This window comes from Nematolebias whitei, chromosome 21 (genome assembly GCF_014905685.2).
Source record: "Nematolebias whitei isolate Nwh7 chromosome 21, NemWhi1, whole genome shotgun sequence".
Lineage (NCBI taxonomy): Eukaryota > Metazoa > Chordata > Actinopteri > Cyprinodontiformes > Rivulidae > Nematolebias > Nematolebias whitei.
Genome location: NC_056518.1, coordinates 14,208,874 through 14,236,228, shown reverse-complemented (window position 1 = coordinate 14,236,228; position 27,355 = coordinate 14,208,874). Strand labels below are relative to the sequence as shown.

The window sequence follows — 27,355 nt, the reverse complement described above, 5'->3', positions numbered from 1 at the left end:
ATATAGATATATAGATATATAGATAGATATATAAAGGCATTTTAAACACTTCCCACACTCTCACACTCTTGCAATATTCTAAACAATGTTTCTAAACTCTAAACGCTCTAAAAGAGCACAGAATGTCATAATTTCAGCTCCCTGCCTCCTCTGCTCTTTGCCACCTGCAAGCGTTCTTGGCCACATCCACTTCTCCGTTTCAGAAACATGTAGGAGGAGATGTATGAAGGCAGCAGACCAAGAAGTGATTTTAAAGATGAAAATGTACCAGTGGGAGAGTCTGCATGAAGTTAATGATGTCCAGTTAACCAGTGAATACAGGGTGCAGTGATACAGTAGTTACAGCCAGTTGTGAATCTTAGTGCACCATGATAGGCAGCATCCAACATCTGCAGGGTGCTTGTAGGAGCGTTCATATAAATAATGTCACCGTAGTCATTGGAGGAAAGGAAAGTCACAGTTACGAGGAGTTTCCTAGCATTCAGAGTTAGACAGGATCTGTTTCTGAAAAAGAAAACCAATTTAACTTTCAGTTTCCTTACTAAGTTTTCCATGTGGAGCTTAAATGAGAGATCTGAATCGACCAAGATACCCAAATATTTATAGGAATTGACAAACTCAATAGGTACACCATTCGATGATCAAATCGAAGGAAGGACTGCCGGGACTGACTTACTGTTTGAAAACAACATTCCTTTGGTTTTATTGGTGTTTAGGACAAGTTTGTAACAAATCTGACTGGATGATGTCGAAAGTGGATTGAAAAACTGGAGGAAATACCATTATGTTGAACACTTTGCCTCTGGTCTGAGAGATAGTTAGAGAACCAACCAATGGTGTGATCTGAGAAAACAATTTCTGAGAACTTATGACACAAGATGTTATGATCCACAGTGTCAAAAACTGGACTTAACATTAAGACTAAACATGTTGTATTTTTATTACCAGGCACTGAAGACATCTCAGCTGCATTTGAGTACTCAGAAGCCTGCTGCAAGCTGACAGTGAAACATCTGAACCTCAGAGTGGCGATGGACTGGGAGATACAGATGAGCTAACAGTGGACATGTCAGCAACAGGTTTTATTTTGTCTGGATTTCTTATTCACCTCAACCAGTTTGGCTGATGTGTAAGAGCCATTTGTTAATTTGAGTGGACAATGATTAGATGGTTTTATTGCTGATGAGGTTCACGATTACTTGGCATTAACAAAAAAAATCTCCACAAATTGGTAAATTATCATTTTTAAACTGTTTTGAACTGTCTTGAGATATCAAACATTGTATTATTAACAACGGAATGACCAAACTCTTCATCGCTGTACTTTTCTAAGTTCACATTAAAGCAGGCTTATTTGAAGCTTTGAGCACAAGATCGGAATTTTTAATAAATCTGCAGTTAAGCAGTAATAACAAATTGTAAACAGTAATTTTGTAATTTATGAATTTTTTTTTAGTACAAACCTTTGTCCTTGATGTAGATTCTGTTGTCACAGACTGCATATTGGAAAATTAAAACAAAGCAAAATGCAAACTGAAAATGTTCTGTGTTATTGTAATGTGTACTTTTTCATCCTCACATTTGTTTACTAGGGACTTAACAAAAAAAGGACAAACAATTACCTAAATAAGCCAAAATCTTCTTTGAGACATTCTAATGTTTGAGCAGCAGTAAAAATAATGAACATTTTTTATCAAATAAAATACTATTACAATTGTTCTTTTTTTGTCAGAGATGATAAAATGAACAAAAATAACCATAAAACTTCAAAATATTACGGAAATTCAGGAATAATTGAGAAAAAAAAATCAGTTTAAATTGCTTTATAAAATGTTTTTGTTTACTCTTTCAGACATAAGAGGCAACACAAGTGATTTTTTTTAGTACTTTGTAAAAAATATATTTTTCTATTTAAAATATTAAACAAATCAACAGGTGTTGATTTGTTCCAGCCCTCATTTAGAAAGGAAAAATAAATTTAAAATCTTTTTCAGACCTTCCTGCCTGACAGAAAGTTCTAACAGTGATAGCTGAGTCAACATTCACACTTTTGTTTTTGTTTATAGATTTTTTTCATTTTTTTCCCAGTCCTTTTGCATACTTTGTGCTATTTTAACCATTCATATATCAAAATGTTCAGCTCGTTCAGAAATAATATGCTCTAATTTTTATTTTTAAAACATATAGTTTTTAAAGCTAAACTTAAAACCGCATTAGAGCTTTACTTAAAGCCTACTTAAAAAATAACAGTTTACTTTAAAATCAGCATACTTGCTCAATTTTTGTCTTCTTACACTACTTTTAGCTTTTAGTTACAGTTTTGCTACTTTTAGCTACTATTTTGCTATGTAGATTTTTTTAGCTGCCATTCTGGTGCTATTAGCTTTTAAGTCACATTTTGCTACATTTAGCTACCATTTTCCTTTTTTAACTCTTTTCGATATGTTTTTTTCTTACCTTTAGCCTGTTTTACTACTTTTAGCTAAGTTTGACTAAAAGTGTCTGCAAATTTCAGCTAGAGTTTAGCTAATTTCTCTTGAACCTTTGTTTAGCTAATTTTAGCTTTGGTATCTGCTTTGTCAATTTTAGCTACTTATCTGCTACTTTTATCTTTTAGCTCTGTTTCCTTTAGGTTAAATTTGTGTTCTGCTTGTTTTAATTCAGACGACCATTTAAAGTTCTTCAGTAAAGTGTTCACAGAAAATGTATTGTCTCTGGTGGTACCTTTATCTGCCCCTAAATCCAGTTTCTTCTATGTATACTTTTCATAAACACAAACAGTTTGGGATCTTTAAACCACATGCCACTTGACAGAGTTTATAATTTTCTAGCTTTGTTAAAAATGGATGATGCTCCTATTTGTAGCTCCAGTTATGCTGAGACTGCTCGACGCCGAGCTCCATTGAGAACAGGTTTAAAGGGCTTGAATGCCTTCTGCTGAGGCAGGCCATCCACTGACCACCCTTTACATGCCCTCTGGTGTGGCCCGCTGGCCTTTGTGTCCCCCAACAATGATGGCACCAGAGCACAGGCAGGGAACGATCATTGTTCCTATCAGCCAATAAGAACTAAACAAAAAGACGTTTATGTGATTTGTGATTTTCTGTGCGTGCGTGAATGGCAGCGCGAAGGTGAATGCGCATGAGGTGTATCTCTTTCACACCAAACTGCACCTACTCTGTGACGACGGGGAGAGGGACGTCACACAGAAAGACAACCAATCAGATATTAGCTGTTTGGATTTATGCCAGGGTCTTTTGGCAAGTAAGTTTTTCGTACAGGTGGCCGAGTCCAGTTTTTTCCTGCAACAAAAGTCAGTCGAGTAGAGATGCCATATACACCGTCTGGCTTTTTCTGCGACCGGTTGATCCGGGAGCGAGAAAGAAGAGATGGGGAAGGGTCTTTGAACAAGCCCATCCGCTTCAACGGCCAGGACTATAACGCACTGAGTCAGGAGTGCCTTCAGAGGAAGAGCCTGTTTGAGGATGACTCGTTCCCGGCCACTGTGGAGTCTCTGGGCTTCAAGGAACTTGGACACAAGTCCAACAAGGTCAAGAACATCGTCTGGAAGAGGCCCAAGGTAGGAGGGAGAACTTAAACCTGGCTGGCACATGGATAAGCTCGTTGGTCACAAAGTAAAGTAAACAGCAGATGGATCCTACATGCAGGAGGTGTGGCGTAATTTAGATATACAGCAACCTGTAAGGAAACCTGCACGTTGTCCAACTCATCATGGATTATTGTATGGAGACAAAATGTATATGAAGATGAAGATGCATTCATAATATATCTTATTTGTTCTGCAGCAAAGCACAGGAGTTCAGTTACTGGATAGCTGCACATTATCATCAATAATTATATGTGTTTTGAAATGACTCAAATAAATGGATTAGTTACATATTGTGACAAAAGCCACAATAAACCCTCAAGTTTTAGGAAACCGTTACAGAATAATCCCGTTTGTTATCTGCAGGAAATCTGTGAGAACCCTCAGTTCATTGTTGGCGGAGCCAGCAGGACAGACATCTGCCAGGGAGATCTAGGTAAATGTTGCAACAGTAATGCCATCAGTTTCACAACTTCTGCTGAAATGGCTTTTGGTATTTTGTGAGGGAAACTTTTACTGTGATTAAAAGGATGAATGACATGATGATGAATAACGTGCTTTTTGGTGATTTAAGTTATACTGAAGCAAAGGTGCCTATAAAAGTATTGTTACAAAAACACTTTATGTACAGTTGATGCAAGTTAGTGCACAGACCATGAACCCCCTGCTGTCAGCCTCTCTGTCTGCAGAGGCCTCCACACATTGTGCTAACTCTTTTGGAAGAGAATCCATCCAGCAGCACTTCTCATTGTTGTTTCGTGTAACAGCAAAGTAAAAGGCACCGCAGGGACAAAGGTCCTGGCTGTCACTGTTAACTGTTCCCTGTTGGAAAAAAAAATTGCATTGTTTGTAACACTGTCACACACCTGGGCAATCAGAAAGCGCAAATGTCAGCACTCTGCTGCAATCGTTTCCTTCTGCACAACGAAACATTTCCAAGATGAGCTCGTTGTTTTTGAAAAAAGGAATAATTATTGAAGGATTTATGCAATGCGTAGATTTCCAAGCAGTTAAATTAGACATTGTTTACCTTTTTTATTTATTTTGTTCAGGTGATTGCTGGTTGCTGGCTGCTATTGCCTGCCTCACTCTGAATGAAAAACTTCTGTATCGAGTCGTTCCCCATGAGCAAAGTTACTCTGAAAACTATGCCGGAATATTTCACTTCCAGGTGAGAAATGTGCATCTAATTCTCACATGATATCCTGACACCATCATCATCTTCAAAAGTTAAGTGCAATGAATTATAATAATTATCAGACATGCAAGAAAACTGAATTTATTTTGGACAGTTTATGGTGATAACTTGGATTATACAGGTTTTTTTTTGTTGTTGTTGTTTGTTTCTAATCTATATTTGAGACTAATGGAATAAAATAAAAAAATCAATAATAAGAGCAACTATTTTCCTTTCTAGTGTTCATTTAAATTGCAGCTTAAAACATTTATATTACATTCATTCATTAGTTTTGGTTTAGCCGTGGTTGGGGCGTGAAGGCAACAGGGTCTGCCTGACACAGTGGTCCATCTCTTACTGGAGGCGGCTGTGGCTGAGTGGTTAGAGCAGTCGTCCTCCAATGCAAGAGTTGGGGGTTCAATTCCACCAGCAGTCACATGCTGAAGAGTCCCTGGGCAAGACACTGAACTCCCCATTGCCTCCTATGTGTGTCCCATCAGTGTATGAATGTGATAAAGCACTGATTATTCTTTGTACAGATCTAGTAGAGTGCTGTATGAATGGGTAAATGAGGACACAGATTGGGTTGTAAAACGCTTTGAGTATCTCAATAAGATAGAAAGGTGCTATATAAGTACAGTCCATTTACTGTATCCTTCCATCAGTGGTGAACAAGACTTCAAGATACTTGAACTTCTTTAAGGCAAAGACTCACTAGCCTTGAGTGAGCTTGCCCCCTGGAGGCTGTTCATCCCAGTCATTCTCCGTATCCAAGAGACTATCATTGCTAACCTGGGCATTAAAATACCCAGATGTACCCCTTCTAGGTCACTGTTCGTTGATTTCAAGAACTGTATGTAATCTAAGCTGATCTTTGGTGTACAAGCACAAACAGTCAGAACGTCCCCTCTTGAAGCTCGGAGGCACTCTCCTGAAGCTTGTGTGTATTTCAACACCTGCCTGACTCCTCTCTCTTGGGGCAACACTGCAGCAGGACAAAGCCTCTCTCCAGGATTTAGGCTCCAGAGTGCCAGAGTGTATGTAGAGGTGAGCACTAACTAGTATCGCTCAACCTCACACACAAGCTCAGGATCCTTTTGTGGAACATTTCATGTACCTAGATCCAATATGATGCCAAGAACCAGCATATCTTGGGCCCTGCCCTCACCTGCTACCTATCATGCAGCTCCCAACCTCTGTTACGCTTTTCGCAGGTAGTGGGACCGCATTGAGGGGGCTTCTTGTCGCTTTTTCCGACATTATACAGTGTATCCCAAAAGTATTCACAGCGCTTCACTTTTTCCACATTTTGTTATGTTACAGCCTTATTCCAAATTGTATTAAATTAATATCCTCAAAATTCTACACACAATACCCCATTGTGACAATGTGAAAAGGGATGTTTTGAGGTTTTTGCAAATTTGTTAAAAATAGAAAACCAAGAAATCACATTCATCTAAGTATTCGCAGCCATGAAGCTCAAACTGAGCTCAGATGCTGTTTCTATAACTTAACTGGAGCACACCTGTGGTAAATTCACTTGATTGGACTTGATTTGGAAAGGCCCACACCTTTCTATAGAAGGTCACACAGTTGACAATGCAGGCCAGAGAGCAAACACTGAGCATGAAGTCAAAGGAATTGTCTGTAGACCTCAGAGACAGGACTGTGTTGAGGCTCAGATCTGGGGAAAGATACAGAAAAAATTCTGCTGCTTTGAAGGTCCCAGTGAGCTCAGTGGCCTCCATCTTTCATAACTGGAAGTAGTTTGGAACCACCAGGACTCTTCCTGGAGCTGACCGGCCATCTAAACTGAGCAATCGGGGGTCTGCAGCAATCCACCAATCGGGCCTGTATGGTAGAGTGGCCAGATGAAATCCACTTCTTCATAAAAGGCTCATGGCAGCCCGTCTGGAGTTGCCAAAAGACACTTGAAGGACACAGACCATGAGAAACAAAACTCTCTGGTCTGATGAGTCAAAGATTGAACTCTTTGGTGTGAAGGCCAGGCGTCATGTTTGGAGGAAACCAGGACAATACCATCCCTACAGTGAAGCATGGTGGTGGCAGCATCATGCTATGTGGATGTTTTTCAGCAGCAGGAACTGACAGACTAGTCAGAATAGAGGGAAGATGAATGCAGCAATGTACAGAGACATCCTGGATGAAAACCTGCTCCAGAGAGCTCTTTTTAAAATTTTTTATTATTATTATTTTTATTAAAAATAATAATAATAATTGATAGACATACATTAAACATAAAACATTAAACATTCAGACCCTAACTAAACAAAAATTCCAGAGCAACATGAATGACAAAAGTATATTAGATATAGTTAAAAGTAAAACTCAAAATGAGACATTTAAATAAAAGAGAGGTAATTACAATAATCATACATTAGATGTCCAGTTCAAAATGTTCCATTTCTTCCAATATTTATTGTATTTATCAGCAGCAAGTCTTAATGAAAAAGTCAGTCTCTCCATTGCATGTATTTCCTTAATTATTTCCTTCCATTCCAGAGATGATGGTGGTTCCAAAGCTATCCATCTGCGGGTTATTTGTTATCTGCAGCAAAGAAAAATGGGAAAAACTGTCTAAAGATAGATGTGCTAAGCTTGAAGCATCATATTCAAAAATACTTTTCATTCAATCTTTATTTAGACAGGTTAATCCCATTGAGCCTCGAGGACTCATTTACAAGAGAGACCTGATTTTAACAAAGAATTATGACAACAGTGGACAACAACGACAACAATAGACAATTATAAAAGAGGCATACAGATTTTATTTTTTTTTACAAATTAAAAAAAGATGGCATAAAATAGCAAAACAGCTAGATTATAAGGCAAATGTAGAAAACTAAAAACAGGAACATGTCTGCATTGGTCCTTGCCAGGAGTCCAAAAGATTCTTAAAACCACTTAGAGAGGTCAAGGTCGAGAGCTTCAGATCTTTTTGCAAGATATTCCATGAAACAGGAGTAGAGGGCACTGAGGGAACACTGCAGGTAATAATGTCCTGAGAGCGCACGCTGTAGCTGCACTCACGCAGAGACATGCAAGAGGAGATGTATGAAGGCAGCATACCGAGAAGTGATTTAAAGATGAAAATATACCAGTGGGAGAGTTTGCGTGAAGTTAATGATGTCCAGGTAACCAGTGAATACTGGGTGCAGTGGTGGGTACAGTAGTTACAGTCAGTTATGAATCTTAGTGCACCATGACAGACGACATCCAACATCTGCAGGGTGCTTGTAGGAGCATTCATGTAAATAATGTCACCGTAATCAATGGAGGGAAGGAAAGTCACAGTTACAAGGCGTTTCCTAGCATTCAGGGTTAGACAGGATCTGTTTCTGAAAAAGAAACCCAGTTTAACTTTCAGTTTCTTTACTAGGTTTTCCATGTGGAGCTTAAAAGAGAGATGTGAGTCAACCAAGATATCCAAATATTTATAAGAATCAACAAACTCAATGGGGACACCATTTCAGGATAAAATTGGAGGAAGAACTGCTGGGACCGACTTCCTGTTTGAAAACAACATCCCTTTGGTTTTATCAGCATTTAAGACGAGTTTGAGGTGGAGCAAATCTGACTGGATGATGTCAAATGCAGATTGCCAAAACTGGAAAGGCTTAGCAACTGTTGTAGCTTGACAATAAACAACTGTGTCATCAGCATAGAAATGCAAGGATGTGTCAAGGATGCTCTGACCTACATTACCTATGTAGATTGTAAAGAGGGTGGGTCCTAAGACTGAGCCTTGTGGTACACCATTGTTGACTGTTAAATAACTGGAGGAAGTACCATTATGTTGAACACATTGCCTCCGGTCTGAGAGATAGTTAGAGAACCAACCAGTGGTGTGATCTGAAAAATCAATTTCTGAGAGCTTATGACACAAGATGTTATGATCCACAGTGTCAAAAGCTTTAGACAGGTCTAAGAAAAGTGCAGCACAATAATCCTTAGCATCCAGTGCTTCAACAACATCATTAAGAACCTTCAGTGAAGCAGTGGTTGTGCTTTGTTGTTTCCTGAAACCAGATTGATGTGGAGGTAAGATGTTAAATGAGTCCAGATAATTTTTGATTTGAGAGTTTATCAGTTTTTCTAGAACCTTGGCTAAAATGCAGAGTTTAGAGATTGGTCGATAGTTGTTCAGTGAGGTGGGGTCACCTCCCTTCAGCAAAGGAAGAACAAAGGCTGTTTTCCAAGTGTCTGGAGTGGAGTTTTGTCTTATGGAGAGATTGAAGATGTGGGACACAGGGACTGTGATGATATGAGCAGCCAGCCTTAAGAAATAAAGAGGAAGCTCATCTGGTCCTGCAGATTTTTTAGGATCAAGATCTTTTAACAATTTATTAACCTCACTGACTGAGAATGGAGAAAAAGAGAAGGTGTGATTAACTGAGGATTGACTTGTAGGAGGGATTTGATTTGTAGAAGTTTGGTTATTAAGTGAAGTGGCTGATTTTCCATTAGTAACTGTGTCAAATAAAGACCTAGAAGCAACTAAATGTTTGTTGAAACAGTTCAGGATCTCGTGCTTATTTGACACAGGAACAGAGTTAATGAGAAGTTGTGATGGGAGGTCAGATGATTGGGGGGTGCCTGAAAAAGAAAACCGGACTTGACGCTGTATTTATTGCCAAAGGTGGATCAACAAAATATTAAGCAAAGGCTGTGAAAACTTATGTAAATGTGATTTCTTCGTGTTCTATTTAAAAAAAATTCAAAAATCTCTTTTACCACATTGTCATAATTAATTATTTTGTGTAGAATTTTGAGGAAAGAGATTAATTTCATACAATTTGGAAAAATGCTGTAACAAAACAAAATGTGGCAAAAGTGCATCACTGTGAACACTTTCTGGATGCACTGTATATCTGATTGGATTCTCCTTCCTGAACTCTTCTGTCCTTCAGTTCTGGCGTTATGGTGACTGGGTGGATGTTGTCATTGACGACCGCATCCCAACTTTTAACAACCAGCTGGTCTTCACCAAGTCTGCTGAGAGGAACGAGTTCTGGAGCGCCCTGCTGGAGAAGGCCTATGCCAAGTGAGTGATGGATTGAGGAACTCTGAGGTGCTTTCTACTATGATTTTGTTTTGCATACATTATTCAGCATTAATTCATAATCTTAGTTTGCCATTTAAGATTATTTGATATATCATAAATCTATAGGGGTGACATATTTCAGACTAATTTGATTGTAATTGGATTAAAATTTTGGATAGGTTGGAACAGTTTGTATTTTTTTTGAGCTACATATATTTTTTCTTTTTTTACATATTGAAAAAAAATGTTTAAAGTTTTTGTTTAATAAAATAGTACATGTTCATCTACAAAATCTTTGGTGAATATGTTAAATTAGCTAAGCTGTGTATGGGAGTCTCAAATCAATGGCAAAGAAGAAAAAAAAATCTCAGTTTAAAGTTACTGTCACAAATCTTCTTGTGTCCAGGCTGCATGGATCCTATGAGGCCCTGAAGGGCGGAAACACCACAGAGGCCATGGAGGATTTTACTGGAGGTGTCACCGAGTTTTATGAGATGAAGGAAGTTCCCAAAGAGCTCTACAAGATCATGAAGAAAGCGCTGGAGAGAGGCTCCCTCATGGGCTGCTCCATTGATGTGAGATATTTTTATTGCAGTGCACAAACTGAGAGGACGAGGGCTGAGTTTGTTTTAAAGTCTATTGCTGGGTTTCTTTTGTAATGTTAAATAATTATTTATGGCCTTAAAATTTTAAACACTTTGTAAAGCGATTGATCAGCATCCCTCAGAGGATTTTTCATCCCTGTTGTGGAGAAAATCTGGGAATTGTAAAAACCCTCCATCCATCCATCAATCTGTTCATGTTGCGAGTGCAATAAATGAGGTACCGACTTCCATTTTTGCATGAGGCTACATCAAGGCGTAGGCAAAGTTCCCCATCAAAATCCAAGATGGCCGTTGCCATACATATATGTAATCTGACCACCACTATCGTATGAGGAAACTATACTTTCTCGTTTTAATATTGCTTAAAAATGTAGTTTCTTCAAATGATTTCCACCCCCTGGCTCCCCCCGTTGCACCTGGAAGTGGATAAAATTGCTTTCTCTACTTGCCAGGATCTGTCTGTGCTGCCTCAGACAAGAAAACAAACAAACAAACAAAAAAACAACAGAAAAAAACTACTTTGATTCTTCTCCACAGTGTAACTCCTACCCACTTGAATAACTTGCACCAAAAACATTAAGGTTTACTTGCATTCTCTGTTTAATTCCAGTCCAGAAAAACTTGAAAACTTCAAACATTCCTTATTCAAACAAACCCCTGGGTGGTGAGAAAATCATTGCACTGCTTCTCAGTTGCTTTATTTGTGAAATTTTCCTTGAAACAGCAAATCTGCATCTTTCTGTATGATCACTCATAAAAAGATAAACTCTACAAACATCTAGCAACCTACCACTAACACACTGTTGCAAGAGAAGCACTTGGTGTTAGAAAAAATGTGTTTTTCTGAAATCAGTAAATCGCTAACTCTGAATTATCACACAAACTATGCGTGGGAGGTAGTTACCGTATTTGCAGCACTTCGCACCGCCCTATCAGTCGCATCGGTCCAAATATGTCTAATAAAGTGGAAAAATCCATAAATATGTTGCTTCGCCGTATACGTCGCATCTATTATTCATCACCGCTGACAACCCGGAAATGTGGGCCGGTGTTGTGCCAAAAATCGATTGGCTGCCAAATGGCGGCCAAAGGGAGTGTGCACAGGAGGGCTTTAACAAGAATTTAACATGATTAAAACTTAAATACAATTATTTGTTTGCTCGACATTATGGTAAAGGTGTGTCTCAGTTTAACTTTTCCTTAATTAATGCACTTCAATGGTCAAATTAGCTGCATTTTGCTGGGGCAGTGCAGTGAAATGAAGCTAATTTGACGGTTGCTCAGGCAGACGACGGTGGTAGGCTATATGTAGCAAGCCGATTGTGTCATTAATAGCCACTTTTACCTATTATTACATGATACAGTGGAATGCCATACTGCTCGAGTGCCATCTAGCGGCTGAAAATGGTAGTGTTCAATATTTTCAGTCAGAATGAATGAAAACAGTCATATCTCAGCCAAAAATTGGTTTATAAATATGAAAAAAAATCCATAAATACGTCGTTTCGGTGTATAAGTCGCAGGGCATGCAAATTATGCAAAAAAAAATGTGACTTATAGGGTGAAAAATATGGTAGATGTCTAGCAAACTAGTTGCATTTTTTGATTTCTGCTTTTTTACAGGCTTCTCATTGTTTTTGCTTTATTTTATTTTTTTGTTTTTAGTCTCTGGTCCCAGCTCGCTTTGAAACTCGTACGGTGACAGGACTTGTGAAGGGTCACGCCTATTCTGTGACAGCAGTGGAGGAGGTAAACCAAGCTTCTCAACGAGAACACATGAATATGGCAACACATGGCAACTAATGTCTTTGCACAGTAAACAATAATAAGCCCAAGAGGGAAACTCACTTTGGGTTTTACCAGTAAAAGTAGTTCAAGCAACACATAAGTTTAAATCTGGATTTCCACTCCGATAATTTTGTGTTTGACTACAGTGTAAGCCGTCTCAAAACAAGGACAATAAAGTTCGCCTGGTGCGACTCAGGAACCCATGGGGTCAGGTAGAATGGAACGGTCCCTGGAGTGACAAGTAAGTTTTTTTATTTTATTTTAAATAAAAACTGCTTTCATCTTGTATTTTTAACCTTTACATATCTTTAATTAGATTCAATAACTTAGATAAATCTTTTTTTTGTTAAGGTAATTTTACCCCATGTATTTTTGTCCTTTCCTCCCAACAGCTCCAAGGAGTGGGCCACCATCTCTAAGGGTGAAAAGGATAAATTGCAACATCAAAGTGCTGAGGATGGAGAGTTCTGGTAGGTGGATTTTAGACCACCATACTGTTCAAACAGTGTGTTGGAGCTGAGTTAAAAATATGTGTCCACAAAAACTCTCAGCTTTGATAGAGAAAATTATTGAAATTATGATCTGCAACAATGCTCAGTGTGAATAGAAAAACAAACACCCCTGGATTCTATCATTTATCATGTGCACTGCTTTTAAAAAGTCCATTGTCTCTTCCGGTGCCATGCAGGATGTCATTTGAGGACTTTAAGAAGAATTACACAAAGATTGAGATCTGTAACCTCACACCTGACGCTCTGGAGGATGATAAGATCCACAAGTGGACAGTTTCTGTGAACGAGGGTCGCTGGGTGAGGGGCTGCTCTGCTGGAGGCTGCAGGAACTACCCAGGTACACCACTGTTCAGGAAAAAAAGCAGGGATATATTTATTTGATATGAGAAAGTGTTTCATCAGTGTATTATAGGCTACTCCTTTCTGTCCAGGGAAAATAATGTAAATAATTCGAGTTAGAGAAATGGCATTTTCTGCAAGAAGCAGTGTGAATGCTGTGGAAGCTGAAAACGAGTTATTAAATATAAAAAAGGGCCAACATTATCTTTAAGTTACAGAGAGCAAAATGCTAGATAAACCCAAAAGTAGCAAAACAAAAGCTAAAAGTAACACAAGCTAAATGTAGAAAAAGGCTAGCATTTAAAAGTAGCACAATGGTAATTAAAAGTAGCTAAACACTGTCAAAGGCTAAAAGTAGCAAAAGAAAAGCCAAAAGTATCAAAAAGCTATCTAAAAGCTAACATAATACAAATGCTAGCTAAAAGTTAACATAGAAAGCTAGCTAAAACCTTAAAGACTCAAAAAGCTTGCTAAAGCTAGCATTTAAAAGTAGCACAATGGTAATTAAAAGTAGCGAAATATTGTCATAGGCTAAAGGTAGCAAAACATTGTTAATAATAATAATACTAATGTGTTATGTATTGTCATCATTGTATGTTTCCATACAATGGCAAAATTCTCTCTCTGCATTTAACCCATCCACCACCAGGTGGAGCAGTGGGCAGCTATTGAAAGCACCTGGGGAGCAATTTGGGGATAGGGTGTGCTGCTCAGAGACACCCCGAGATGTGCGATGACTGGGGATCGAACCTGGAATTTCGGGTCCCGAACTGGTTGCCCTGCCTCTACCCACTCTCGGCCCCGTTAAAGGATAAAAGGAGCAAAACAAAAGCTAAAAGTAGCAAAAGGCTAGCATTCAAAAATAGCTCAATGGCAATTAAAAGTAGCAAAATATTGTCAAAACCTAAAAGTAGCAGAAGAAAAGCTAAAAGTAGCAAAAGGCTAGCTAAAAGCTAACATAATATGAATGCTAGCTCAAAGTTAAAATAACAAAAACTTTGCTAAAATCTTAAAAGACTCAAAAGGCTTGCTAAAACTAGCAAAAGGCTAGCATTTAAAAGTAGTGCAATGGTAATTAAAAGTAGCAAAACATTGTCAAAGGCTAAAAGTAGCAAAAGAAAAGCTAAAAGTAGTAAAAGGCTAGCTAAAAGCTAACATAATATGAATGCTAGCTCAAAGTTAAAATAACAAAAAGTTTGCTAAAATCTTAAAAGACTCAAAAGGCTTGCTAAAACTAGCAAAAGGCTAGCATTTAAAAGTAGTGCAATGGTAATTAAAAGTAGCAAAACATTGTCAAAGGCTAAAAGTAGCAAAAGAAAAGCTAAAAGTAGCAAAAGGCTAGCTAAAAGCTAACATAATACGAATACTAGCTAAAAGTTAAAATAACAAAAAGCTTGCTAAAACCTTAGACTCAAAAAGCTTACTAAAAGTAGCAAAAGGCTAGCATTTAAAAGTAGTGCAATGGTAACTAAAAGTAGCAAAAAGCTAGCTAAAAGTGGGTAAATTGTATCTAAACACTAAAAGTAGCATGAAATGACAAAATTAGAGCAAATATTTTGAAGCAGATTTAAAAGAACAATGTTTTGGAATGAACTGAAGAGATTCAATGTGTGTCTTTGTGTAAATAAGCATAAATAAAGGTAAATATTTGTAAAAAAATATAAAATTGACAAAAAACAAATGTCAGCTCCCGTCTCCTGAATGAACATTTTGATATATGAATGGCTAAAATAATCACTAAGTATGCAGGAGTAGTTAAGTTGCAATAAAAACATGAAAAATAATAGAAATAGGAAAACATTTGTAAACGTTGAATTTATATCATATTTACAGGATCTGATCGCCTGACCTTTAAAATAAGTTATAAACCATTCAAGAGAATAAAGTTACAACTGTGTAAAAACATAATACTGATGCTGCAAATGCCCCGCAGACACTTTCTGGACCAATCCTCAGTACCGCCTTCGCCTTCTGGAGGAAGACGACGACCCTGACGACAACGAGGTGGGCTGCACCTTTGTGGTTTCGCTGATGCAGAAAAACCGACGAAAAGAGCGCAAGATGGGAGCCAACCTCTTCACCATCGGATTTGCCATTTATGAGGTGTCCAGTTAGGTTCTTACTGACCATTGACACCAAGCAGTGAAGAAAACACTTTTCTGAAATGTTAAGATATGTTTTAAAACACAAAAACGCCAACTACAGTTTTATTTTTTAGTTTATTTGAACATCAGTTTAATAGGGAATTTTTTTGGGGGGGGGTCACAGATGTTCTTTGAAATTTGAATGAATCAAAAAAAAATATGATGCGAGCAGCACACTCTAACACTTGGCTAAATTACATCACCCCTCCTTTCCAAATACTCTTTTTAGTCCTTTGGGAACCTATAATATAGTTCTTTTACAAGAAGAATCACTCTCTGGAACTTGACATCAGATATCAGATAGCTCATGGGCAACTGGATGGATTTTAATGAAACTTTGAATTCTATCATTGGGCGTACATCCACAGCTGATAACATTTTGGACTATCCTTAATTCATAATCAAACATTAGTTAAGACAAACACCCATAAATCTGTCAGTTTTAAAGAGATTGAGCTAAACTTGACATGTTAGTAGCTGAGAGTCATTACAGTGTTTCCGTTACCATTATACAAGTGGGGTGCCCCACCCCGTCAACAAAATTAAGCAACCCGCCTACCAAACCGAACTCCGACCCCCGGCACTGACATAGCGCCAAGCTAGCGGCGTGCCATACATGCGCTCTAGCTAAAAAGCTAAATGCGCCTCTTCCCTCATGCTGACCCCCCCCCCCCCCACACACACACACTCAAAAACTGTTGTACAAGCTGCACTCAGACATGTGTCCTTCCCCCCCGTCAACAAAAATCATGGATGAGATGAGCACCCCACCATGTCAAGTTAATTAGGGGAAACACTGCAACACATACTCTGTGTGCTAAATTGTGGTGGAGCAGAGGCTAGAGAAGGTGAGCCTGTGATCAGAATGTCGCCGGTTCGATTCCCCGAACCAACATCAAAATGTAGGTGAATGATCCAGTTGTTTTAGGCCATAGATGGTAAACAAATGCTCTTTAGTTTAACACGGTTGAGTCTGGTCCTCTGGATGCATCCTTCTTTGTTCTTCTTTTATCCAAATGATTTCTTCAGTTTGAAGAAGTCAGGACTCAAATCAACCTTGTTAGATTTGTCTATCTGGATTAATGAGCTTGCATTAGGACATTCTTTAGTTTAATTTTTCTTCTTTAAAATGTTGCTTTTGTCTTTCTGCAGGTGCCAAAGGAGGTGAGGACAGTGTACACAAAGTGTTCACTCTGAAGGAGACGTCGGCATGTGAACCACACCTTGCACCGTGCACCTTGCTATTTCCTCCACACATGATCAAACTCATGCCTTTAGTTTTGTTTCTAAACATTAGAACAATTATTAATATTTGGTGCCTTTATGTGTTCCTGCCATTGTGGCTGTGTGCTGCAGATGCACGGGAACAAGCAGCACATGCCGAAGGATTTCTTCTTGTTCAACTCCTCCAAGGCCCGCTCCAAGTCCTACATCAACCTGCGCGAGGTGACGCAGCGTTTCCGCCTGAGCCCCGGAGAGTACGTCATCGTCCCCTCCACGTACGAGCCGCACCAGGAGGGGGAGTTCATCCTGCGGGTCTTCTCTGAAAAGAAGAACACCTCAGAGTGAGTGGATACTACTGCAGGGGGTGAGCGGGGCGACATGTGGAGGGAATGGATAGTTTTCCCCTCGGCGCATCATAGATTTAGAGTCAGACATGCTCGTTCATAAATTATTTTTTTGTTCTTTGTGTCCAAGTAGGGCTGGGTATTATTAATTACTACCAATATCAGATTTATATTATGTTTTTATTAGGGATGTACGATATTGGATTCATTTTTTTTTCATTTAGCCTTTATTTATACAGGTTAGTCTCATTGAGCCACGAGAACTCATTTTCAAGAGAGACCTGTTTAGGGAGCACATGGTGGGGGTTAAGGGCCTTGCTCATGGGCCCAGAGTGGGGCGAATGAGGGTGGGGGCAAGTGTGGGTGTTTCACCTACCCCACCCACAATTTTGATGTTGTCGGGGCCGGGGCGTGAACCGGCGATCTTCGGATCACAAGCCCACCTCTCTAACCTCTGCGCCACCACTCCACTAAATTCTCGTCCGGATTCTCGGATTCTCGGCCGATATCCGATATGTTAAAACTTATTTGTCCGATAACTGATACCAATACCCATATTTTTTTCCTAGACCTACTTACAGAGACTACACAGCTTTCTCTGCTGTGGAAGTAAAATTCTACATTATTCTGCATGGTCTTTGTCAATTTGGCCTGCTACCAAATGCAGATGCTAAAAAGGGGGCTGAAAATGATGTAACACTTCAACTTGGATTATGTTTAATGTCAAATGTATTCATGACATTTACTCTTTCTAACACAATGACAGCACTCGAACAGTGTAAATTTGTAAATTTTCACAAACCTAAACTCAACGGCGCGTGTGACATCATCACTTTGTGCTGACGCTGCAGGCATCCTTGTCACTGGGTTGTCGTACAAAAACGTCTTTAAAATTTTATATATTAATATACATATACTATATACTTGTGTATATATAAATATATATATATTTAAAAAGATATATGTATATATACATATATATAAATAAGTACAGCGCCTTTTATATCGGTGACCAATGTCCGATATTTAACTTTATCGCTAATATCAGCTGATACAATACCATGCAGATAATATCGTGCATCTCTAGTTTTTATGTGTTTTATTAAAAATAATTAGTACAAAAGCTCAATTTTCTCCATGTTTTTACACATCTTTATATGATTAGTCATTTTTTAAAATCAATCCTGAGGCTTTAAGCTATAATACAAACAGAACTTACACTCACCACCAATAAAAACTAACCAAAACCAGTTTAACAGCTCAAACTACCTCACTTTAGTTATCTGTTGCTTACACAAATAAAATCATTGATCCATCTTTTTCACAAATATTACATTAAATTGGTCCAAGATTTTAAAAAACTGAACTACAAATAGAAACTGAAGAACTTGTGTTAATTATTAATTTCTCTGATGTGGCAGGTCATCGTGTTTTTGTCTGTGTCCGTTTGTGTGTCTGTCTTTTCACAAAGTGTCTCATGAATCACAGCATATATTTTATTAAATCTTTCAGGAAATAATCATTGCATGTACACCTTCAAATGATTAATTTTAGGGGTCAATTCACTTCAAGATGGCCACCACAGCCAACTGACCTTAGAAAACACAAAATGACCACCGTCTTTTTTGCCGTATAAGTTGCACCTTTTTGCATAGATTTGCAAGTCCTGTGACTTATACACCAAAGCAAATAATATACGGTTTTTCCCCATATTTACAGTATAAACAAATTTTTGGCTGAGATCTGACGATTTCATTCATTCTGACATGAAAAATATTAAACATTACCATTTTGCAGTCACTAGAGGGCCCTCGAGCAATATGGCAAGCCAATTGTCTCATTAATAGGTACAAATGGATATTAATGAGCCAACTGGCTTGCCATACAAAGCCACCTTCGTCTCGCTCCAGAACTCCTGGAGCAAATCAGCTGCATTTCACTGCGCCGCCCAGGTGAAATGCAGCTGATTTGAACGTTAAAGTGCATTTATTAAGGAAAAGTTCATCTGAGACACACCTTTACTATAATGTCGAGCAAACAAATAATTGTTTTAAGTGTTAATCTTGTTAAATTCTTGTTCAAGTTCTCCCGTGCAATCCATTTTTGGCACAACATGGGCCCATATTTCTGGGTGGTCAGCGGTGATGCGTAACAAATACAACTTATACAGCGAAGTGACTTATTTATGGTTTTTTTTTTCCACTTTATTAAACATATTTGGACTGATGCGACTTCTATGGCGGTGCGACATGTACGGTGAAAAATATGGTACTTACTTAATTTACAGTAATAAATATTGTGCTAAATTTCAGCGTGGTATGAGCTGAGGGTAATATCTAAGTGCCACTGATTGTGTGAGGTATCTTTGCTTAAAACATTTGCAGTAATTGTTGAAGTCTGTTGTCTGTTAGGAAAATATCTCATGACACACTGGACAGATTTGAAGAAAACCTCCACAACATAGTTATTGGATGTACGTCTGCAGCTGATTAACATTTGGAGTCGATCAAGTTAGGAGTTGTGGCAGAAGTGAAATGCAAAACAAGCAGCATATAGTTGCAGGGGGGCGTGTGCAGATTCTGAGGTTTAAGCTCATGTATAGAAACTTCTTTCTTTTCTTTAAAATTTGTACTTTTTATATGGAAAAAGACATTTCAGAGTGCTCTGCATTGTCGCATGTTTTTGTGCTGCATTTTAAAAGATTCAGCTTTTTTATCACTAAACAGTAAAACATGTTGAGTTTTGTCGAACAAACTAATACAAATGTATTTCTTAACAATACCCAGCCCTATTTTCTATAAATGCGATCAGCTCTAAAGATGGAAAGTATAACGTTGTGTTTTTAACCTCTGTGTGTGGATGCTACTGTGGTTTTAGATTGTTTGCACCAAGGACAAACAATTTTAACGACAGTTTGATTTGTAGAGCTGGAAGATATCGGCCCCAGTTCGAAGCTGTTATGGAATCTTTTTTAGGAGAAGAGACTTCAGATTTGGGCACGATCCGGTAAACTTTCAAAATCCTCTGTGCTGCTTCCTCAAGTCTCAGCAAACCACCACCTTTGTCTCTGCTGCCCAGGAGGACAGGACAGCACACGGATGGACCGGTACCAGTCTGGGAATGGATGTGCACAGAAACACTTCCCAGTGATGGGCAATGAAACCAAATATATAACTGCTGATCATCAGTCATTTACAGAGGTTTTTAGGAAGCATATTGGTTAACACATAACAATTTACTATTATAACTACATTGGTTTATTCAAAATGCAACACGTCAAGGCTTTAATTAAACATAAAATAAAAAAATTCAACTAAAGCACATAACTGGACAAAGAACAGGCAGTGTTCAACTTAGATTTTATTGCCATTTAATGAGGTTATGTTATATGTCATTGGTGTTTTTTTCTTGCAATGTGTGTAAAAGATGAGTGATTTTTTTTAATCCCAGGATTTCAGATTTATTAGATTATATTCTGCACAGCAGAGCAGTGGTTAGAACTGTTGCCTTTCAGCAAGAAGGTTGCAGGTTCACCTCCTGGCCTGGGGCCTTTCTGAGTGGAGTTTACGTTCTCCAGTTTCCTCCCACAGACCAAAAACATGCATGTTAGGCTGATTGGTAACTCTAAATTGTCCCTAGGTGTGAGTGAGAGAGTGAATGGCTGTTTGTCTCTGTGTGTCCCTGTGATGGACTGGAGACCTGTCCAGGGTGTCCCCCACCCCTTACACAGTGACTGCTGGAGATAGACAAATTCTTCAGGGAAATGCTGTAAAAGAAAATGAATGAATAGATTATGTGCTTAATGTTGTATGAGAATAACAGAATGCAAGCTTACGGTTTAGAGATGTTGATGATGTTGATGATGTCACCATGGTGACGCTGTTTGTTCGTCTTCACCCAGGGAGATAGAGAACAGGATCGAGGCCGACAATCCTGTGGTAAGTCTGTTGTTTCTGTAGCTCTGCAGATACAGAAAGTGTTCGTCATGTTTCTCTGAGTGCGTCTGTATGTTAGCGTAGCATCTCATGATTCACTTCATACATTTTCAAGAAACTTGCAAAAAGATATCATTTGATGCACATCTACATTAACTTTTGGAGTCAACCCACAATTTAATCCAGTTATTTGCTTATTGTTTGGTTTGTTCGTCTGATTCTCATTCACTGTCATTTTCATAAAGAAGCTTATCTAATTGGTCTAATGAAAACAAGATGCCAAGAAAGTGGTCCTCCACATTCTTTCTTTATTTTTATCATGTCTGTCTCCCCTGTGGCTCCATCGGTGATGCAGCCAGCACCAGCCTCAGCGGGGGAAGAGAGTGAGGAGGACCAGCGGTTCCGAACCATTTTTCAGGAGATAGCTGGAGACGTGAGTACTGGAAGTACAAATACTACCAACATCTGGTTTACTCAGTTACTTTGTAAATTGGAAACACACTGATTTAGGTGACAGCTTTCAATATTTGGATGTTCTTTTCTCTTCAGTTGAGTCTTTCTTGTCCTCACAGGACATGGAAATCACAGCCAATGAACTGAAAAATGTTCTCAACAGAGTGATATCCAAACGTGAGTCAAGCTTGTTCCAGTAAAATTAACATTTAAAGGCTAACATTTGAACTACTTCATACCAATTTATCAAAGTAACACACATCTGTACTCCCCTGTGTAAGTATTAGAAGTGATATTGTGTCTGACAGACTTTAAATAAGTCCAAATGGAAGTTCACATGGCCGGGAATGATATAAAGTCATTAATATCCTGATCCATGCTCAATAATCCAGGTGGATAAATCTAACAAGGTGAAGTCAGGTCCTCTGGACAGATTCTTCTTTGTTGAAATGTTTCATATTTTATCCAAAAGACTTCTTCATTCTGAGGAGCTGCAACAATCTCAGTCTTATAAACAGCACCTTCTCATAATGGATCAACCAGTTTGCTGGTGACATCCAGAACTAGTTGTTCACGTGATAAAGGAGGACCATCAGCCTAACGACAGACCATTAGCACACTGATGGCTGCTTGCTCTTCACAGGGGGCTGAGTGATACTAGCAATAACAGTGTTGTAAGAGGGGGACAGTTGAACACAGAGGCCTCCGCTGCGTTTAATGATGGACTGTTCCTCTTCTCAAAGATGGCTTCCTTGACTCCTCTCTCAAACCATCGTTCCTCTCTATCAAGGATGTGATTATCTTCATCCCTGAAAGCGTGACCATTGGCCTAATGATGTTGATCTTCTGTACTGGTCCATCCTTTTGACCAGTGGCTGTTTAGTTTCCCTGATGTAAGACTGATCACAGCCCTTCTGACACTGAACAACATACACAATATTACTCTGTTTGTGCCGGGGGACTGGATCTTGGGGATGAACCAGTCTTTGCCGTAATGTTTTTTGGGGTTTAAAAGCCACTGGGACGTTATGTTTAGAAAATAAACGTCTCAGTTTCTCTGATACTCCCTCAACATACGGAATGACCACTGGTCATTCTATAAAGTCATTAACAGCTATATTACTATTATAATTATATTATCATTATAATACCCACCATGATGTTTTTAATTTGTTTGTTTTTATCACCTGTCACCAAAAGGTGATCATGTGTATTTGTTTGTCTTTTAGCAAAATATCTCAAGAACCACTGGTAACTTTCAGACAGTTATCGTTGGAAGTATTTCTACAACTGATCAACTTTTATGACCTAATTCCAGTCATCTCAGGCAGTACAAATCACAAATAAGGCTATTATTTAGTCCGTTTTTCAGATGTTGAGCTCAGATTTGATGTGGTAGTAGCTGAGAGTCATTCACAACACATACTGGGTGTGTCACATCAAGACTTGACCAAAACAGCTACAACTCTGTCATTTCTCACCCTGGGATGATCAGAATCTCTCTGGCATGAAAGGACACTTTTATTTATATATATTTTAAATGTCTCTGTTCTCTTCAGATAAGGACCTGAGCACAGAGGGGTTCAGTCTGGAGAGCTGCAGGAGCATGATCGCTCTGATGGACGTATCCTTTGTATCGAGTGCATCGGGCCGGCTGTGTTGTCCTTCAGGAGGCACAACCTGCCAAGACCCATGGTAGGGTCTGTGATGGACGCTCACGGAGTCAGGCCAACGTGGCACCACACCACTGAAGGCTTGGTTAAACACAGAATAACTCACTCTTGATAAATACAGTTAATTCTGACATTGTGATAGTAATAATGATGTCCTACTCAAACAGCTGAAGTTGTTTTTAGTGAAATTCAGATTTTTTTATTCATCAGAACTGAAAGATGTGGCTGACTGGACTTGTTGCAGTTTTTAGGCTTAACTCTGGTTAGATGGACGGGACAGGCAGACTCAATCTGCAGGAGTTCAGACATCTGTGGAACAAGATCAAGCAGTGGCAGGTGGGGACAAAGGTTTATTTCATATTTTTAATGGTATTGTGAAAAAAAAACAGATTTTCTCTCAGCTGTTTCATGCTGTGGGACAAAGTTGTTCTTTTATTTACCTTATTTCAGCAAATGTCAGCTGTTCAAGTCAGTTTAGAGATTAATTCTTTTCAGCAGCTTTCAGCAAAAATCCTTCAGCAATAAGCATTCACGTTGCATTTTTACAGGAAATGCAGTTTCTCTAGTTACGTTTTCTTTCTTTTAGGGAATCTTTAAACAATACGATGCTGACCAGTCTGGAAGTATCAACAGTTACGAGATGAGGAATGCTGTCAATGATGCAGGTATTAACAGAAAAAATGTCCTTTTTCTTTTTTTAGTTCAATCAATAGTTTGATTTCTCTTGTTTATAACTAACTCAACCCTGACTGACTCTTTGTTATTCACTAAATCACTATAGAAGTCACTATTAAACTTTAACATGTTTTAAGTCACCTTCAGCTACAACTTTTAGAAAAATCTGATTTATTTTTTAAATAAAGTAGATTTAAATGATGGCAATGTTAGTTCAAGTAAAGTACAAGAATTTAAAGGTGCCAGTTCTCCACCACTGAGGCTGGTTTTGTACTCCTGTAGCTCGCTGCACTGCTTTAAAATAAAATATGCATACTGTACATCAAAACATGCGTCATTATTGTGAATAGAGTGGTATAGGTAGCAGTAGAGAGACAAAATCTGTGAAAATATGTAAAAAAATAGTGGAGATCAATGGGATTTGAAAACATTTGTTTTTATATTTACACTTCTTATTAGTTTATACATGAAAATGTAGACATTGCATTTCTTCGATTTTTATAACTATATTGGGATGTTGCGCAACAGTTGCATTGTCAAATAACAATAGAATTACATTCGGACATATGAACTGATATTATTTTAACACACCAGATATAAATAATGAGACATTGCTGGCTTCCTTAGATCAAAAAACTTCTAATTTTATAATGTATGTGGATGATTTTGTACAGAGCTCTGAGAGGACTATTCAATTTTCTAAATTGAATTGAAATAGATATTGCTGCTTCTTCTGGTCAGTTCCTAACGGTGAGGTCTGAACAAAACACAAAAGAAAGAAACAGAAAACTAAGAGGATTATTTTTGCTCAATCCGAGTTAACAAATAAGTGAAAGACGTAACGTGCTTGTGGCTTGATCAAAAATAATTCAGTAACGGGAGTTCATTGGAAAATTACATTTACAGTTAAAAATGTTGGCATTATTTAAAAAAGTTTATTTGCTAAAGTGACTGAGGTGTTGTTGTTTACAACACGCGCACTAAAAAAGCTTATTTAATGGAATACAGGGCGGCACGGTGGTGCGACTGGTAGAGCAGCTGCCTCTCAGCGAGCAGGTCCCTGGTTCAAATCCTGGTCCGGGGGCCTTTCTGGGTGGAGTTTGCATGTTCTCTCCGTGCATGCGTGGGTTTTCTCCGGGTACTCCGTTTCCTCCCACAGACCAAAAACATGCACGTTAGGCTGATTGGCAACTCTAAAATGTCCCTAGGTGTGAGTGAGAGAGTGAATGGTTGTTTGTCTCGTTTGTCTCTATGTGTCCCTGTGATGGACTGGAGACCCGTCCAGGGTGTCCCCCGCCCCTCGCACAATGATTGCTGGACATGGGCACCGGCGACCCCCGTGACCCAAAATGGAAGAAGCGGGTAAAAGACAATGGATAGATGGATGAATTAAAGCTGCCATATAAATTTGTTTTAAGCACTTTTTATATATATATATTTTTTTTTTACTTTAAAAAATTACCTTAATGTGAACATCTTAAAGTACATTTCTGAATTTATCAAGGGACTCCTTAAGTTCTCTGATGTGGTTTAATGATGCAACAGGTTTAAAAAGCATTTCTAATGTTTGCTATTAGTTGTAGCTGAAGATGGCGACACTGGATTTCACTGATGTTCCTGAAGTACTCATTTCTTGTTTTTTATCTCACGTTTTCTGATCCATAACCTTTAAGATTGTTTGTCTTCCATCCTGACCTCATCCACTGATTGTTCTCGTCACTGTACAGTCATGTGTCTTCTGTCCCACTCAGGCTTCCGTCTCAACAACCAGCTGTATGACATCATCACCATGCGTTACGCAAACGAGCGCATGAACATCGACTTCGACAGCTTCATCAGCTGTCTGGTTCGACTTGAAGCCATGTTCAGTAAGTCAGCGCCCTGATAGAGGCCTGAACAACAGAGAAATAATAATACATTAAATACTTTTCTGCATTCTGCATAAACCATCAGAAAACATCATCAAATTTTCAAACCTGTTTCAAAGCAAACTGCAACACTGAGATTTTTCTCTCTCTTTGGTTTTACTGAGTAACACTGACTTTAGCCAAATATGCGAGGAGTTTAATTATTTCAAGCTCCGTTTCTTTGCAGATTTTAGTGATTTCTGCAGAAAATAATGTAGTTTTGAGTTTCACCTTTGGTTTTACTGAGAGTCAGGGCCATTGGCAGCAATACATAGTACAACCTAGTACTTACCTGGTACACATTAGGTACTTACAGGGTGCGTACCTGGTACTAAAGTTGCATTTGGGCCTAAAAAATCCAACCCAGCCCGGCCCGAACTCATATCATTTTTTTCCGAGCCTGACTCGAAACCGATCAATTAACTGTGATTACAGGCCCAAACACGAAAAAAAACAAACAGACTTTTTTTTTTTTTTTAATTAAGCTTTTACTGTTTTTGTAAGCAAATCAGTTTGACGTGATTTAAAAACGTATTTCAAAGAAAGGAAGATAAAAGATTTATTGTTTATTAACAAGAGTCAGCAGATTATTATAGTTATTATAACATTATAGTTATTAAAGTTATTAACGGTCGGCAGATGCGCACGGCTGATTATCCAAATTGGGTCGTTGGCCGTGTGCACCCGCTGACGCAGCGGCTGAGTCCAGTTAAGCTTCAGGTGAGTGCTGGCAGTGAGCCATTTGGATTTTTTTTTTTTTTACCTCTTTCAACTGGGCCAGTCAGCCTGGGGTCAAACGGCTGCGCGCGGCCGGTGATCCAAATTGGATCATCAGCTGCGCGCTGACGCAATCAAAAGTGCGACACAGCCCGCCCATCCAGCACATTATTTCGGACTGGCTCAGGTCGGGTCGGCGCGGGCCTGAGTTAGAAATGACAGCTCTACCTGGTACCCTATGGGCTGAAACTTGTGCCATCAGAAACTGAATCTGTATTTGTGTAATCTGAAATTCAATCGGTTGGTTTGATAATGAATCTCACTAAACGGAAACTGAATTCATTTGCTTTGAAACTGTATTTCGTTGTGTTGGAAATTCAGTTCGACTACTTTCATTTTTAGTTCTATAATTCAATTTCAGTTCCGAAATTCAGTTTTTTGTGTCACACATCCGGGTCCTTGAGAAAGTCACGGAGTATAATCGAACACAGATCGGTCTCGAGGCGATAATGCAACAGAGCAGATGCAATCCGCCGTAAAACACGAAAGAAGAAAAATAACTTCCTTTACGCCGTATTTTGAGCTCGAGCAGTGACACTTACATGAACTTGACATGAACTCATGTGCACGCCACAGTTCCTGCTCAAAATACAACGTAAAGGAAGTTCTTCTTCTTCTTTGGTGTTTTACCGCCTCCTTGAGACTGAACCCCGAGCCTACATCTCCATAAAGGAAGTTTCACTGATGTGAAACGTAATTCTGTCAATCTGGGTTCGATTTCTCCGTGGCCTTCTCAAGGACCCGGATGTGTGACACAAAAAACTGAATTCTGGAATTGAAATTGAATTATAGAACTGAAAATGAAAGTAATGAAATTGAATTTTCAATACAAGAAAATCCAGATTCAAAGCAAATGAATTCAGTTTCAAACCGTTAAGTTCAGTTTCAGTTTAGTGAGATTCATTTTCAAACCAATGGATTTAATTTTAAATTACGCAAATACAGATTCAGTTTCTGATGGCACAAGTTTCTGCCCATAGTACCAGCAGGGTACCAATCTATGTTTCTGGTACCTACTAGGTTTGTGCATGGTACTTACAAGGAACATACATAGTAATTACCTGATATTTAGTACTTACCCCATAAGTACCTGGTACATACTGCATAAGTACCCAAGTAAATACCAGGTA

General features: G+C 38.7%; 1 protein-coding gene and 1 long non-coding RNA gene across 2 annotated transcripts; one reads left to right on the top strand and one right to left on the bottom strand.

Annotated features, from left to right (window-relative positions):
• Positions 1-3,284: 3,284 nt before the first annotated feature.
• On the top strand, positions 3,285-22,826 carry capn3a (calpain 3a, (p94); the record flags this gene model as incomplete). Its single annotated transcript, XM_037694520.1, is given in 16 exon segments — positions 3,285-3,580; positions 3,974-4,043; positions 4,660-4,778; positions 9,716-9,849; positions 10,256-10,424; positions 12,120-12,203; positions 12,389-12,483; positions 12,635-12,712; positions 12,931-13,091; positions 15,027-15,196; positions 16,390-16,401; positions 16,594-16,802; positions 20,707-20,743; positions 21,096-21,173; positions 21,313-21,370; positions 22,753-22,826. Coding segments are annotated over 16 exon segments (1,800 nt in total), but the record flags the coding sequence as incomplete, so codon positions are not given.
• Positions 20,506-25,404, bottom strand: LOC119426949. Its single transcript, XR_005187641.1, has 3 exons — positions 25,237-25,404; positions 20,641-20,766; positions 20,506-20,571 (listed from the first exon to the last, which is right to left on the bottom strand). It is a non-coding gene; the product is annotated as an uncharacterized LOC119426949 (long non-coding RNA).
• Positions 25,405-27,355: the final 1,951 nt, after the last annotated feature.